Source organism: Phaethon lepturus, unplaced genomic scaffold, assembly GCF_000687285.1.
Source record: "Phaethon lepturus isolate BGI_N335 unplaced genomic scaffold, ASM68728v1 scaffold9278, whole genome shotgun sequence".
Taxonomy (NCBI): domain Eukaryota; kingdom Metazoa; phylum Chordata; class Aves; order Phaethontiformes; family Phaethontidae; genus Phaethon; species Phaethon lepturus.
In genome coordinates this window covers 57379-71463 of record NW_010555486.1, presented here as the reverse complement: position 1 = coordinate 71463, position 14085 = coordinate 57379, and the positions used below count along the sequence as shown (strand labels likewise).

Here is a 14085-nt window from a genome sequence, read left to right as displayed (position 1 = left end):
TTCCTGCTGTGAATTAGCCGATTTAGTATAAAATATTTAAACCAAGAGATCTACCATCCTTTTGTGCTGATAGAGCTACATCCATGTTATAGCATTAACCAGCATAAACAGATCAGAAAAAGAAAAATCGCCTCCCTAATCATTACAGTTATTCTGCTAAGTGTTTTTTCCTTTGGTCTAGATACAGAGAGCAGCTCTTTGTTCTGCTCAGCTGGGCGGTGCAGTAAGCCGAGAGGTATTGCCGAAAAAGACAGCTCTCACCAGCCCTTGCTCCCAGCAAGATTCACCTTTGCCCTCCCTTGAACAAAGCGGTTTTGTTGCTATGTGCCATGACTCACTAGGGAAGAGGAAATAAATGAATGCTATCCATTGCTGGCTAACTAATTGTTTTATGAACTCATCCCCAGTCTCTCTTCCCGCTAGGCCATGGCAAAATTACTCTGACTCCGGTTTTAATAGGTTTACTTCTTCTGTCAAGTTATATTTATTGATACGTAGCTGCCTCTTGCTACAATGAAGGAAGTAATAACTTTCCAGGTCCTGTTTCCTGTCATCATACGTTGCCGTTTACGTGGAGAAATACCTATACCGGGAACTGAAGTTTGCCACTCACCTCTTCATCATCCCACAAGACTGGATTGGGCTGCTGTTTGTTCTGTTTGGTTCTCTGTTGTAGTAGTTCTCATATCCTATTGCATCTGCAACAAGGCAATAAAAATGAGGTGTTCAAACAGGCAAAACCTTTTTCTCCCCACCAGAAAGCAACTGACAGTTGTAACTCTCGGGGGCTGCTGGAGCAAACTGCAATCTGCACTCGCCTGTGATGTGGCTGGAGCAGCTCGGGGGGACCTGTGGACTTGACAAAGCCATTCAAGTGACTGTAAGCAGATATGTCCTTGGTAGAAAGGCATGCTTGACCTGAGACACGCACAGTCAAGGTCCTGAGGAACCATTCTAATAGCTGTGGCTAACCCTAGTTAAGGCGGCAGTTTCCTCCCTGACTGCGTTCTCTGTTGCTTTAAAGCCCAGGATTTAAGGAAGCAGAGCATGGTCATTGTGAGCCTGGGACCATGTTCATCATACAATTGTCTGCAGTGTGTTTTGTTTCTTTTTTTTCCTTAATGTATTGTCAGGAATTTTTGTCGGAGCTGGGGAGATTTCTGAACAGTATTGCCAGCAGCAATAATGAGCAATTTCCTGGTCTGTGCTTACGCTTAAGTGTCTCCCTACCTTTCCTACCTCCCCATCCGCTCCCGAGAGCTGTTTTGCTGTTTACCCAGAGATATTTGTTTTTTGTTCTCTCTCACACAGTTCTGTTACAGTTCCTTCACTCTCCCCTGTGGTGTCATTAAGGGTGAAATTGAGATCACTTCCAAGTCTAGCTTTACAGATTAAATAGTTACAGATGGATTTATTTATTTTTCATCTCAGAGCTCCCAGTGTAGTTGCTTAGAGCTGGTGGCCACACACCCTTTCTGCCTTCTCTGTGTTAAAGCCAAACAAACATGAGTGAAGTCTGTGATACCGTATTATCTCAGTTCTGATACCAGCAGATTAAGACAGATATTGGACTTGGGCTAAAGATTATGTTGACATTCTCACGCTGGGTCAGCCAAGATCATAAGCAGAGCAGGCATGTTCAGCTAGTGAGTGTGAAGAATCCTTACAAGGAAGACTCACAGTAATTAGGGATTTTTCTGACCAATCTCCTATTACTCTTCTAGCTTGTTACCTTGATATAGTTTCTATTCTATAATGCATTGTAAGATTAGGTAGAAAAGTGAGCAATAGCACCAAGAAACCAAAAGGCTTTATCAGGACGAAGGTCTTCTGCTACACAATGCAAAACCACACATGGGTTTCCTCCTGCATTTTGCAAATAATAAAACAGATCGACAGCTCACCATGTGCTACTGTGCAAGCTCATTAGCCAGAGCTGTGGAGATACTAGGATGTTACTTCCAGAACATGTCACCTTCTAGAAGGTGGCAAAAAAAACCCAAACCCCACACCAGAAAAGCAAGTCAGTTGTTTCTTTGCCTTTCATAAAGCTCTCAAGTGTTTTTCCCACCTATTTCTTATTAGAAATGAGTCCTGACATAGCCAAGAGCTGTTTGCAGAAAATTGCCTAGGCGACTGGAGAATGTGGGGGGGGGGGGGGAAGCCTAGCTGAGAATTACAAATTTCTTAGTATAGAGAAGTTGTTTCGCACTGTTGCAAGGCACAGTTCTCCCTTCTGCCAGTGAAAATGTAGTTCTTCCGTGGTAAATGCTCCTGTATCAGTGAATTTAAATCCCCTGTGAGAGAAGAATAAACTATAGCAGCAAAATGAGATCCAATGCACCAGTATCGATATATCCGTTTTTAAAAAATCCCCCAAATCCCAATGCTTGATCATCAGGGCATTCATATTGCTGATGTTTGTACCTATACAACTCCTAGCATGGAAGGTTTTTATCAGTATAAAATTTTCTTATGCCAGTATAGCTTATTCCCTATTCTGAATGGAAGTACGCTCTATTGATACCGCTGAGGGCATGCAAAAGGAATTTTCTCTTTGATGTAGCAGTATAGTGTTAGAGCAGACAGTTGAAGTGAAACAGTATCTGTGCATAGATTTAAAAAAAAAAGAATAAATGGTGGAAGAGATCTTTTCAGCATAGATATGTATCATCAGCTAATGAAGAGATGAAATAGAGGGGTTTTTTTTTTTCACCTTTTACAAAGGCTGTGAATCTTTGTTTACTGCAGCAGCTGCACGGAAGTGCAAGCATTCACTCAGTCTATAAATATCTTGTATTGCTTGTTGAAGTAAGAGGGTGTGTTTTGTATTTGGCCGTGTGAAATATTAGATAGCCTCCTTTCTGGTGGTGTGTTTGGAGACCTCTGGAGCAGCATGTTTTCATTTTACAAATGCTCTTAGCTCTTGCTGTCCCAGTCTCCATTTCAGCGCAGAGATTTTGATCATTGAAGTCAATGAAGAGCCTGCTTTGGCTTGAATGGACAAAGTCTGTGAACCTTACATCCTTTCTGCATGCTGGAGCAAAGCCAATTTCATTCAAAATTCTCCCAACTAGGGTCTTGCCCTTATACAAACAACTTCCTGAGAGGAAAAAAGATGTTATTCTCCATTGGGCACGTGGAACAAAACAGAATACAAAGTCTGGTCTTCTCTGTGCTGCAAATGAAGCAGCAGCATCTCTGTCAAAGGGACACCAGGGTGCAGTTACATGATAAGTTGGCTCTGACTTATCACCACTGCAGGAAGTTGAGGTTGCCATCTCTGCAAGGCAGTTTGCCACCTCCTTAACAGTGTCAGTTCAGCTGTACTGTGAAAAGAGCCTGGTTGAAAAACCAAAACAACTTTTTTTTTTTTTTTTGGAGGGTTATTTTTACTGGATCAGTCAGCTATCCCACTTACAGTTCTGCACAAGGAGCAATGGCAGCACAGTGAGGGGGAAGTGAGCCGCGGCGGGTGGGAATGAATAGCCGGAGCAGAAACTCCTCCAGCTGGCTTCACCTCCAAAGGACGTGTACTGCACAACTGCAGCCTCAGCCTAAGGGGTGACTCATCTGACAAAACCAATAGGAATAATTACCTGGCGGTTGTGTTCCTGTCATTTTAGTCTTAATGAAGTAGTCTATGTCTGACTCTACAACGCAGTTCTCCAAGCTTACCCGAACCTCTTCATAGAGCTGCAAAACAGAATCCAAGAATTTAATTTAACATTTCACATTGAATTAACTATTCATGCTCTTCTAATGCTTTTCCCCTTAAGAGACACTTTATATTTGGTACATGTCTGACCTGAATGGATCTTTGGCCTGTGCCCCATATGAACATTCTTGGAAACACAACTGTTTATTTGTGCTCTGGATATCCTTTTAAGAGAGGAGGACGAAGGCAGTCCAGGGCTTCTCAATGCAATAAAGAAATTAATAGCAGGCAACATCCCTTCAAAGTCAAAACTAGTGTGTTCTTTATGTCTTCCCATTTTGAGACCCTGACCGGATGCCTTTCTGAAAGTTGTGCCTGAGCCCAAATATACTTGACTGAGCGTTCTGGTAGCTGGAAGTATTCCCGAGCAAACTGAGGGGAGGAGACATGTAAGTGTCACCAAGTGTGGCACACACTGTCTACCTCCAGGCATATGCCTGGTTTACATCTAGAGGGAACAAGCTAGACTCCCCCCTCGCTGATGATGCACAACAGCAGGTTTGCTGGTGACAGCACACACAGAGAAGGGCAAGCTAGTGCTGTATTGTTAGAGCACTCTTGCTCCTCCTCTTCCTCCTCTGCAAGTGAAGCTACTTGGCAGGTGCCCCTACCTCATCATCCTTCACACACTGCGTGGAGAGCTGGTTGCAGTGAACCCACAGCGAGTTGCGGAGGATGGTGATGCGGTCGCACTCCTGGAGCTGGAAGACCTAAAGCCAAACAGGAGACGTGTTGTAGCCTCATGGTAGTTCTTTATTTGCACTGCAGGCAGTGACAAGGCTGGGGCTCCTCTGGGCCAAGTTTGTATGTCTGCAGACCATTCTGAAGGATCCTTTGCAAAGGATGTTGTCTCGGCTACTGGAGAAACTACATCTACTTGTTCGTGCTCAAGAATTTGTTTTAATTGATTGCACCAAATTAAAGTTATGTTTTATAGACAAAAATAAAACGGGAAAGAATCAGTATTTGGATTTGACTGCTACCTCTACTGCCAAGGATTTCAGAGACAGGGTCCTGTCTGCCCATCGCACTGAAATCTTGATGTTTAACAGATCAGTAGGCTACTGGCATGAAAGGGTTGTATTTATGTTAGAAGTAGAGCCAAAAATATCCATCTCTGCCTTCTAAAATGTCTTTCCCAAATTTTCTCTTTTGAAACTGAGGCTCTCTGGAGTTGCCTGTGTTCATTTCCAAGGTCATTTTCATGGTAAAGAGAAGGCATTTTGCCCTCTTCAGAGTTTACTCCCCTCCTTCATCTGTCTGATTTTCTCATGTTCTTGCACAGCTTGGAAAGAACGAAGGGGTAAGAGAGCAGAGAATTATGAACTGGGCTTGGGGAAGAGGCAGATAAACTCTTTAAAAACTTCAAAAAAAACCCAACAAAACCAACCCCCCCCCAAAAAAAAAATCCACCCTGATCTCCAAGTTGTACCGTTATAAGTAGAACATCAATTTTTTGTTTTCTGTGAGGTGTGAAAAGCTCAGATGCTTCCAGCCATCTGTTTCCATCTCCATTTGCTAGTAATTATGTCCAGAACACTACAAATGTATACAATATTCAGCAGAACATTCAGCTGCGTTTGCTGCCTGCCATCTAGTATCTTAGCATCTAAAAAAACAGCAAAAAGAGTCCGTCAAGGGAGTCAGCTGGCGTTGGGACAAGTTTCTGAGAGAAAAAGCTTTTAAAGAGAACCTGGAGGGTGGAGAATGAGTATTTCAATCTCCGTTCTCAGCAAAAAGCCTATGGATGCAGCCAGCCCCTCCGGGGCTGCTGAAATAGCACAGGAGCCGACTGGGAATTTTCCAGGTAAATGGTGTCCTGTCGGGAAATGCAGCTCATCAGAGGGAAGTGTAGTGACTCTGGGCTTGTCAAGCCCTTTGCAAAATACAGCTGGGCGTTGTGTTAGACGCATTCCTCGTGATCTGTCAGCTTCTTCTTCACTTCACACTGCTAGTGAACCTAGCAGTTCCTTGGCATCTCGTGCCAAGGAATGTGGCACGGCTCCTGTGGCGAAGGGGCCGCCACTCGCCGCTTTCGGGCTATGGATGTCCAGCGCTCAGCTAGAGACATAAGCGACCTCAGCACAGATTCCCCGCTATGCAGCCAGAAGTTTGGGATCTTAAGCTGCTTTTGTCATAGTTACTCGTTTTAAAAGCCTCAAAAAAAATCTCAGTTCTTCTATCTACAAGCACTTTTAAAAGAAGGCAATAAAAGATGCCTTTCCTTTATGAATAGTTGTTTGGATTAAGCAGCGAGCAGGCCACGAGCTCTGTGGGCTATTCAGAGTTTAGCCATGGGGGAGAAATAGGGTGGTTTAGGTTGTGGAACACTTCACTTGTTTGTTGGCTTTTTAAGAAAGGGGAAAATGTGCATCTTGGGGAAAATTAAGGCTTGGCACAATTTCTGTGGGAAGTCTGCTGTGCCAGCCGTGGGACTTTCCAGTCCTCTCAGATAGGGCATATTTAAGAGGAAGCAGAGAACTGGAAAGCCATATTCCTGACACCTTATTTTACATGAAAATAAAGCCTGCAACAAGTAAACATAGCAAAATCGTACTTTAGAAGATGGGCAAATGTATTTGAAGGATTAATATGACCAAAAGTGTGGCTGATTTGGATGTCAACCAGTTCCTGTAAATTGTTGTGCAAAACTTAATAGCCAAGTGCAAATCTCCTTGTCCATCCTCAGCATAATGGAAACAGAGACTTTTGCACCGCCACCTTTCAATCGAAAGATTACTTCATGGCAGAGGGCAAATATTCTTGCAGGTGAATATAAAGTGCTATACAAAATAAAAATGCTGAGCGGCTTGGATATCTTTGCTCTCAGAATGCTACGGTACATACTTTTTTAGCTTAGCAAGAAAATTTTATTTTTAATCTCCATTGAACTTGTGAGATTTAAAAAAAACAAAACAAACACACAAAAAAACCTGTCTTACATTAGAACAAGAAGCCATTCTGAAAGCCTCTTGCAAAACATAACCTAAAGGGAACCTTTTCTTTGTTAATTTTTAATGGATTAATTGAATTCTTACTGTTTCAATTCTGAAATTAATTTTTTAAACTAAAAATGAATTTTTATGTCTACATTTCTGTTCATTTTCTACTGAAATTACATTTTGTCACAAAGCAGTTATTTGACAACCTTATGTTGGCTGTGATAGAAGATCATCCCTAAAGCTAGTGTGTTCTTATGTTAAGTTTTAGGTGAAAACAGGCAACAAATGCTTGCAAATAGATTGTACGCGTTCATATATTGTTCCATTTCTCATACCTCTGCACTTATTCCCCTCCTTTATGTTTAGATACATATGCTGAACAAGCAAGAAGAGTGTAAGCAAGTGAGACAGCTAGCAGCTATGTCTAAATCAACTCTAGTTTTTGCAGTATTTTTGCAAAGACATCTACTGAGACTCCACATAAAGCAAACCGCAAAACCCTTGAGACGATATCTCTGGTCTTAGACTGATATCTGCAAGTAGGATAAAATAAAGAGCACACAAATATATCGCTGCAGAAGTCAATGTTTACCTCGCAGGTTTTGATATGTTCCTGTTCCCACTCTGTCCTGACCTTATCCAGCTGCTCAATGTTCTGTTTGTACACGTTCTCTGTAAACACAGACACACATAATAGAAACCCAACAGTTAGGAAAAAAAATTATACAGGCTTTCTCTGTTTCCTCCTATTAGGACTTTGCTGTGGTTCTTACACTTTAGGCCTGTGGTTTGATAGAGTATCACAAGAATGTGTGAGCTTGAAACTGGTGGGCCACAAGGATATTTGTTTTTTTTCTTTGCAACTTTATACTAGAGTAAGGATTCTCTCTGCATGGTTTACGGATCCTCTATAAACTTTACAGTGGGCATAATGCAAATCAGAGATTAAGAGCCTGGACCATGCTTGGGCACTGAGCATCCTTAAGCTCTTTCCATGCTGAGCCAGCCAGGTAAGCCATGTGATTTAGTGCAAACTTTTACGTGAGCAGCAAGGGACAAGTCTTAACTCGTGAACCAGCTCAGATGTCTGCTGGCCTGTCCTTCTGGATATAGACTGTGTTTCTGGCTGGGGAATGCTACTATGCTCATGTACGGGGATGCTGGGGACTGTGTATATCTGGTTTGGTTTGTCTGGGGGCAACTTGAGTGTCATTCTTTTGTGCTTTCAAACTTCCTTCAGAAAGAGCTTTTCCTTCCTGGGTGAAGTCCTTAAAGGAGGTCTTCTATAAATTCTTTGCTGAAAGCAGGAGACTTGCATTTCCACAAAGGAAAGGAGGTGTAGATGACTGTCAGGTTGCCATTCTTTAAAAGCTTCTTCATTAATTTTGGGTAGGTGACTCTGGGAAACCTGACTTCAGACAGAGCCAGCATGGGTGATTTGGATGGCGCTCCATCAAAATCAGCATGCTGGTAGATCCTTGCTGAGAAAAATCTTAGTTCAGTTGCAAATAGAGCATCACCTGCTTCATTTGCCGCATCTCTGCATTGCTTGGCTTTGTTCTGACTCTGAAACAGGAAAAGAAACACCCCAAATTAATTCCTGACCATATTTTTTGTTTCTGCCCCAGTTTTTTTGCTGCCTGTTCCCTTTCCCCTTCTAGGGGAAAGGCTCAAAGTTGCAAATGCTTCTTGGCTGTCCCACCTTTATGCACGGTTCTGTTGAATGTGTACTATAGAGAAGGGACCAGAATTTCAGATGCAGCCATAGGTCCACTGACTTCAAGGGAAATCTGGCAATTTACATCTTTCCACTCAGACATCCCTGCCATAGGAGCTCAGTGCTAGCGTGATCCAGCCTGAAGTTTGTGTCTGCTGGCTGAGTTGTGGTTTTTTGTCAAGTGTTTAATGTGCTTTTCTAATAGATATTTATAAGCAGAAATAAATGGCAGTTAAAATTCTTCATCTTCCAAGCTCCCCATGTAGTATGCAGATGAAAAGAACACAGCCTTTAAAATACTTTGCAAATGACAGATTATTTCCCATAACAACTCGAAAGCCTAAAAGCAAAATTCACTCTAAGTAGAACTTTTCTTTTTCAAAAACCCGCAGCTTTAAAAAATGAAAATACAGCTATTATTGACAGCTCTGTGCTCCCAGGTCTTTCTGCACAGATGGTGATGACAGTACATTAATGCACGGCTCTAAACATCGGTGTAACACATTCTTCCATTCTGCCCTTCAAGACAAGGCTTAGGTAGGGGTTCTTATGACCATATTCCTCATCACAGCTGGTTGGAAAATGTGTAGTAAGCTGGGAACATAAGCTTCATTCTTATATGCTTCCTGGCCCAAACTGTTTGCGAGTGCTGCGCGGAATTAAACAGCTGACATGTTTCTTGTGAGATGCCTCTGCGTTTCAAATGTGCTGGCATGTGTGTGGAAGCAACAGCAATGAAGCACCCTGGGATCCTTCTGCATGAAAGGAGCCGGGTCAGAGTTTGATGCCACTGAAGCTGCTAAGTGTTCTGGCGTAAACTGAGGAGGGCCAGGATTTCATCCCTTCTTTACAGCTAAGCTGGAGGGTTTTGTTCATCAAAGATTAGCGAATGCTGGAAATAAAATGGAAAGTTCAGAAGCTGTTTTTAGAGTCTCCCCCCCCTCCTTGAGATGATTTTTGATCCTTTTTGCTTACACTGCACTGATTTTTATCGAGCCAAAGGGAGTTCATTTATTTTGTTTTCTCCATCTGTTCCTCTGTAAAATGTACCCATTAGAAGTTAGTGAATTGTCAGCTACAAGTATCAAGACGATGCAATGAAGGACTGCAGTGCCTTAATTTCCAATGATTTATTTTTGAGTTTGTAAATTTAGTTGAAATTAAAGTAACCATAAGGAGAAAAATGTTGAGGAAAAATATGCATTTTAATGTAAGACGTTATGCCTACTAAATGTAAGCGACCAAAAGGCAAAGCTAACCGCATGACAGACTTCTGACTTGTTTCTTTTTTTATGAATCATTTTGAAGAAAAATCTCATTCGGTTTCCCTTCAGGATTCATAGAGCAATTAGATCATAGCCTGGGATAAATTAATTAGATAACTTAGTAGCCTTTTTAAAAACCCTTGGCCTATCGCAGAACAAGATCAAGGTTACCAAAGGAGTTTGCGAAGGAAGACCTCCTTGGGAAGGAGTTTCAAGTTTTCAATTTGATTCCAAGGGGTTAGTTAGAAGGGAGAGCAGCCCCAGCATCCTGCAGAATGGGTTGTTCAATTGTACTGTACCTTGAAAAGGAAGAAATCAGTTTTCTCTCTAAATAGCACTGCCATCTAAGGTACCTTTTCTGTTTGCTTTTGGTTGCCCGAAGCGCTTGTCCGTTCAAAGGACTGCTCGGCCTCATCCGCCTCCTTGCACTTCTGTTCGTAGGTCTTCTTTGACTGTATTGAAAAGAAATCAAATGTGAGGGTTTGGGGGAGGGAACAAGGCTGGCTTGTCTCCAGCTTGATGTTCTAGGCATTGTCTCTTTTTGCAGTCTGGGGGAGCAAATCAGTGCCCAAGTTTGGGCAACAGGAAAAAATTCACAATGACAGTGTAAGGAGATAAAAAAAATAGAACTGAAAAATTGGGGTGGGGGCTGGCAGCATAAATCTGGTCCTCTTCTTGCAGCTCTGAAATTGTTTGCTTTGTACAATTGCAGCCAGCTCCCTGCAGGGTTGGTCATGAATACACAGGCAGCACTAGCACTACTGGTGCATCAGGCGTCTGTCCGAGCTACAGTGTAGAGACAAAATTCGGAGCCCACGTTCCCCAGGTGCCAGTGGGGATGGGTTGTCATTTCTACAGTGTGACTTGGAGCATCAGGTGGCTGAAGTCAGTGTGTTGCCTTGCCCGTTGCTCCAAGCTGTGAGACAGAGCCAGCACCCCATAGGTAACAGTCTCCATGTAGTCCTCAGAAGCAAAAGTCGTCCCTATTTGCACCAGATGACTTCCCTGTCTCAGAGGTTCACTTAGAACAGCCACATTTAAATAAAAATTGCTAGTACCGCTTCAGCTGTAGCACTGACAGCTCTGCAGCTACTTTTCTTTAGAGGCAATTGCCCATTGGAAACCAAAACCAGCTGCCTGCAGTGCCTGTACCTACAAGCTTGCCGGTTAGCGAGGTTTTCTCCTGTTCACAAGATTTCCTCAGCGTTTTTAAAATTGTATTTATACAGACTGAAAAATTACATTTTCTCCTGGAAGCATATTTGCCTAGAAGGAATGAAATCCTGTTTGACCTGGGGCATTGTTCGTTCCACATTAACCTTCTGAGTATTTGTTTTGGAGACTCTTCAGTGGGTGTGGCAGGGAAGATTAGCTTCCTCCTCTTAAGAGGAGTGTGTCACACACACGCTCTTGCACTCTTACACGCTCACACATTCTTGACTTTTCTTTAAATATAGGTACACGTAATACAGATTTCACCCTGCCTAAAACTGGGGCCAGTTTGCATAAAAAAACCTGCACAAAATCTCCTTGCTTACCTCCATTGTTTTCTTATAATGGGACAACTTGCTTTTTTGCATGCGCTCCATTGCAGACTCATACTGTAAGAAACACACAGAATTAAGCATTTCTTGCTTTGGACTTTTTTCCTCCCATTTTTTTAGGGGCAGGATTAGGAAAGCCATTGTCAGAACCTTTCTATGAGCCACGTGCCTGTGGGGAAAATTACTTCACTCTGCTTTTATAAATGACAGGTTTCTATGTGACACAGAGCATCAAAGTGCTAGGTAAAAAAAATAATCTGAGATAATTCTGCTTCAGTGGTTTCCATTAATAGCAGAGAGGATGTAGACCTTCTTTTTCTTCCCTTTTTTTTTTTCTTAAGGCGATTAAATAGTGTAACACCCAGTCACAGTGCCCATCGGCTCTGCCAGCAGAGTTCCTTTGCTGGTTCGAGAGCTTGAGCCCACATCTTTGCAGACCAAACCACTGTCTCACCCACCTAAGCAAGGGTAGTTGTTCATTTGAAATACAAACAATTCCTGTGTAATTTATATTCCATTGCTTATGGCAAATTTGTGCTCGATGCGATTTGATTTCTATATTGTCATCTGCTCAGCATTGGAAGGGCAGTGCTGAATTCTCTTTCATGGCTTTAGTTGTTATATCCTCAGCCTCATGTGACAGTGAGATATGCTCTTACTTGGCAGGGTATGGGTTTCTTCAGCTGCACTTTTGGTCCTTTAATCTTTATATTCTGCCCAAGCAAAACTCTCTCCAGGGCTACCCAGAGGTTTGCTTCACATTGGGCTAAACGGCACGGTCCTGAGGGCAGCTACAGCAAAACACAAATCACAGCATTTTGGGAAGTTACCAAAAATGCTGACACCATCTAGCATGTCTGATGTTGACTTCCTCACAGCCACATGCTGGACAGAGAAAAAAAGCTTGCCTAAGGCTCCAAAGCAGTTTTTCCCTTTTTTTCCAGGCCTCTGTAACCGTTTCCAGTTGAGTTACAGGGTTATTGTTTTCAACAGGAGAGGGAGACTCTCTCTTTGCAAATCCTAGTGGCAAAGTTGGGGGGGGGGGGTGGGGGGGATACAAAGGCCGATGAACTAGGTGCCCACTGCCTGTTTTTATATGCCTTATTTGCTTCCTCAGCTCACTGTGGACCTCAAATCTCAGCAGCAGCGCTGGGTTTACCCACTCTCATACTCAGTTGACTGCTATTCCAAGTTCCTGTGTGTCAGGGTTGTAGACACAAGATTTTTGTGGCATTGGATGCTGGCCATGTGCATTTTCATTTCTTTAAAATTAGCAAAAAAATTGATATTTTATTTTACTCCTCCATCAGTCGGCGCTTTCAGTGTTAAGTGACTGTCCCCTCTTCGTCCTCAACCCCTTGGAACCAGAGAAAGTGTACGAGTGACCACTGTTGTCGCTATTGAGACCTACTTTGCAAGGGACTTAGAGCTTGATAAGGTCATAGGGAATGAAATGGCCTTGAATATACTCAAACTGTTATTATACAACATTAACTAGATACTATTTATTCCACATCTTCGTAATTCAACATATATTGGTGTTGCATTCAGCATGATATTCGCTTGCTTTTATGTTTTTAAAAGGGCGTGTTGCCCCTTTATTTTAGTGCATGCTGAAGATCGTGCAGGATCATACCAAAGATAACCCAAATAGCAAGGGTATAAAAAAGAGAAAAGGAAGGATTAAGTTCTTACAGGAATAATAATAGTATCTGCAGTTACACTGGAGAGAGTAAAAGTGACTAAAGCCTCTGTGTCCTGAGTTCAGAGCACTACTTTATTTCCACCTGGGATCAGAAAGAGGTTTTATTCCACAGTCTAGTATATGGAGTGAACAGGGCACACTGGGCTTGTTTTACCATCTTTTGCAGTATTCACAGCCTAGGGCTGGAGACAGGTCAGCAGCATGTACCTTTGGCCCAATCTGTTTCAATATTTCTCTAGTTCCTCACCTTTTTTCTTTGTTCCTTCTGTCTTTCTCGGAACTCCTCTATTCCTTTCAGCTCATCCTTCAGCATTACTGCTAGCTGGATATGAGAGTTTCCAACACTTTCGATCTCTAAAGCAAATCAGAATTCATATACAGTCAGTGGAAATGTCTTTAAAAATAAAGTCATGTTTTTCAGGAGATGTTTGTGGGATGTGGCTAATGTATGACTTGTCATGAACAGGACAGCCTTAAAAAAGGCCTCTCTATGTTTCTGCATGCACTGACATTGCCGAGGGTTCACGCAACCTGAATAGGGCTTATTGCAAGTCCTCTCGGTTCCTGTAAAATGCATGGGCATGACTCCTCGGCAGAATGGCAGCACCCACACAGAGCAGCCTTGGCAAGCGCAGAGCCGGCTGCGTTTCTTTGTAGCCCCATTTACCCAGCCACCCCTCTTCCCTCTGGGACTGGAGGTCAGATGTTGTGGTGCAGAGGGAGGGAAGGAGCTCTGACTTCCATCATCACCGCCTGTGTCTGCTTTCCCTCTGCTACGCTGCTGGGCTGTCATTGCCCTTGGGACCTGCTTGCTGGTTGCGTCCAGCCTTGCACAAATGTCATTAGACGAGGTTGCAAGCTGAGAATTTGCAAGGGTCAGCAAAGATGGATTGAATTTCAGAGCACCTGGCTGGTGCTGTTTGAAGTGGCTGGTAACTTCTCTGCATCTGCCAGCTTTGGTGCCTCTGAAATGGAACCCCACATTTTCCAGAAATGTTGAGCTCCCCCACCCAGGCTCTAAAAATACTTTAATTCACCAGCTGCTTTTTGAAAGGGCATTTTTATCTAAGCAGCAGGTGCCAGTAGCCAGGTACGCTCTCCTATTGGCTATGTGAAATGTTTTCGCTCAGTCTTGGGCACATTTAGAAAGCATGCTGTTTTGATGTCACTGGTTTGCAGAAGAGGGAACAGAGC

General features: G+C 42.9%; 1 protein-coding gene across 1 annotated transcript in view; it reads right to left on the bottom strand.

Annotated features, from left to right (window-relative positions):
- Positions 1 to 14085, bottom strand: part of PSTPIP1 (proline-serine-threonine phosphatase interacting protein 1) — a 35053-nt gene that overhangs the window by 4785 nt on the left and 16183 nt on the right. The window contains exons 4-11 of the mRNA XM_010292170.1: positions 13139 to 13245; positions 11181 to 11243; positions 9996 to 10094; positions 8181 to 8226; positions 7253 to 7332; positions 4330 to 4428; positions 3600 to 3696; positions 614 to 698 (exon numbers count right to left, since the gene is read on the bottom strand). Of these exons, the coding sequence (XP_010290472.1) occupies positions 614 to 698; positions 3600 to 3696; positions 4330 to 4428; positions 7253 to 7332; positions 8181 to 8226; positions 9996 to 10094; positions 11181 to 11243; positions 13139 to 13245 (676 nt within the window). The remainder of the gene's footprint in view (positions 1 to 613; positions 699 to 3599; positions 3697 to 4329; positions 4429 to 7252; positions 7333 to 8180; positions 8227 to 9995; positions 10095 to 11180; positions 11244 to 13138; positions 13246 to 14085) is intronic.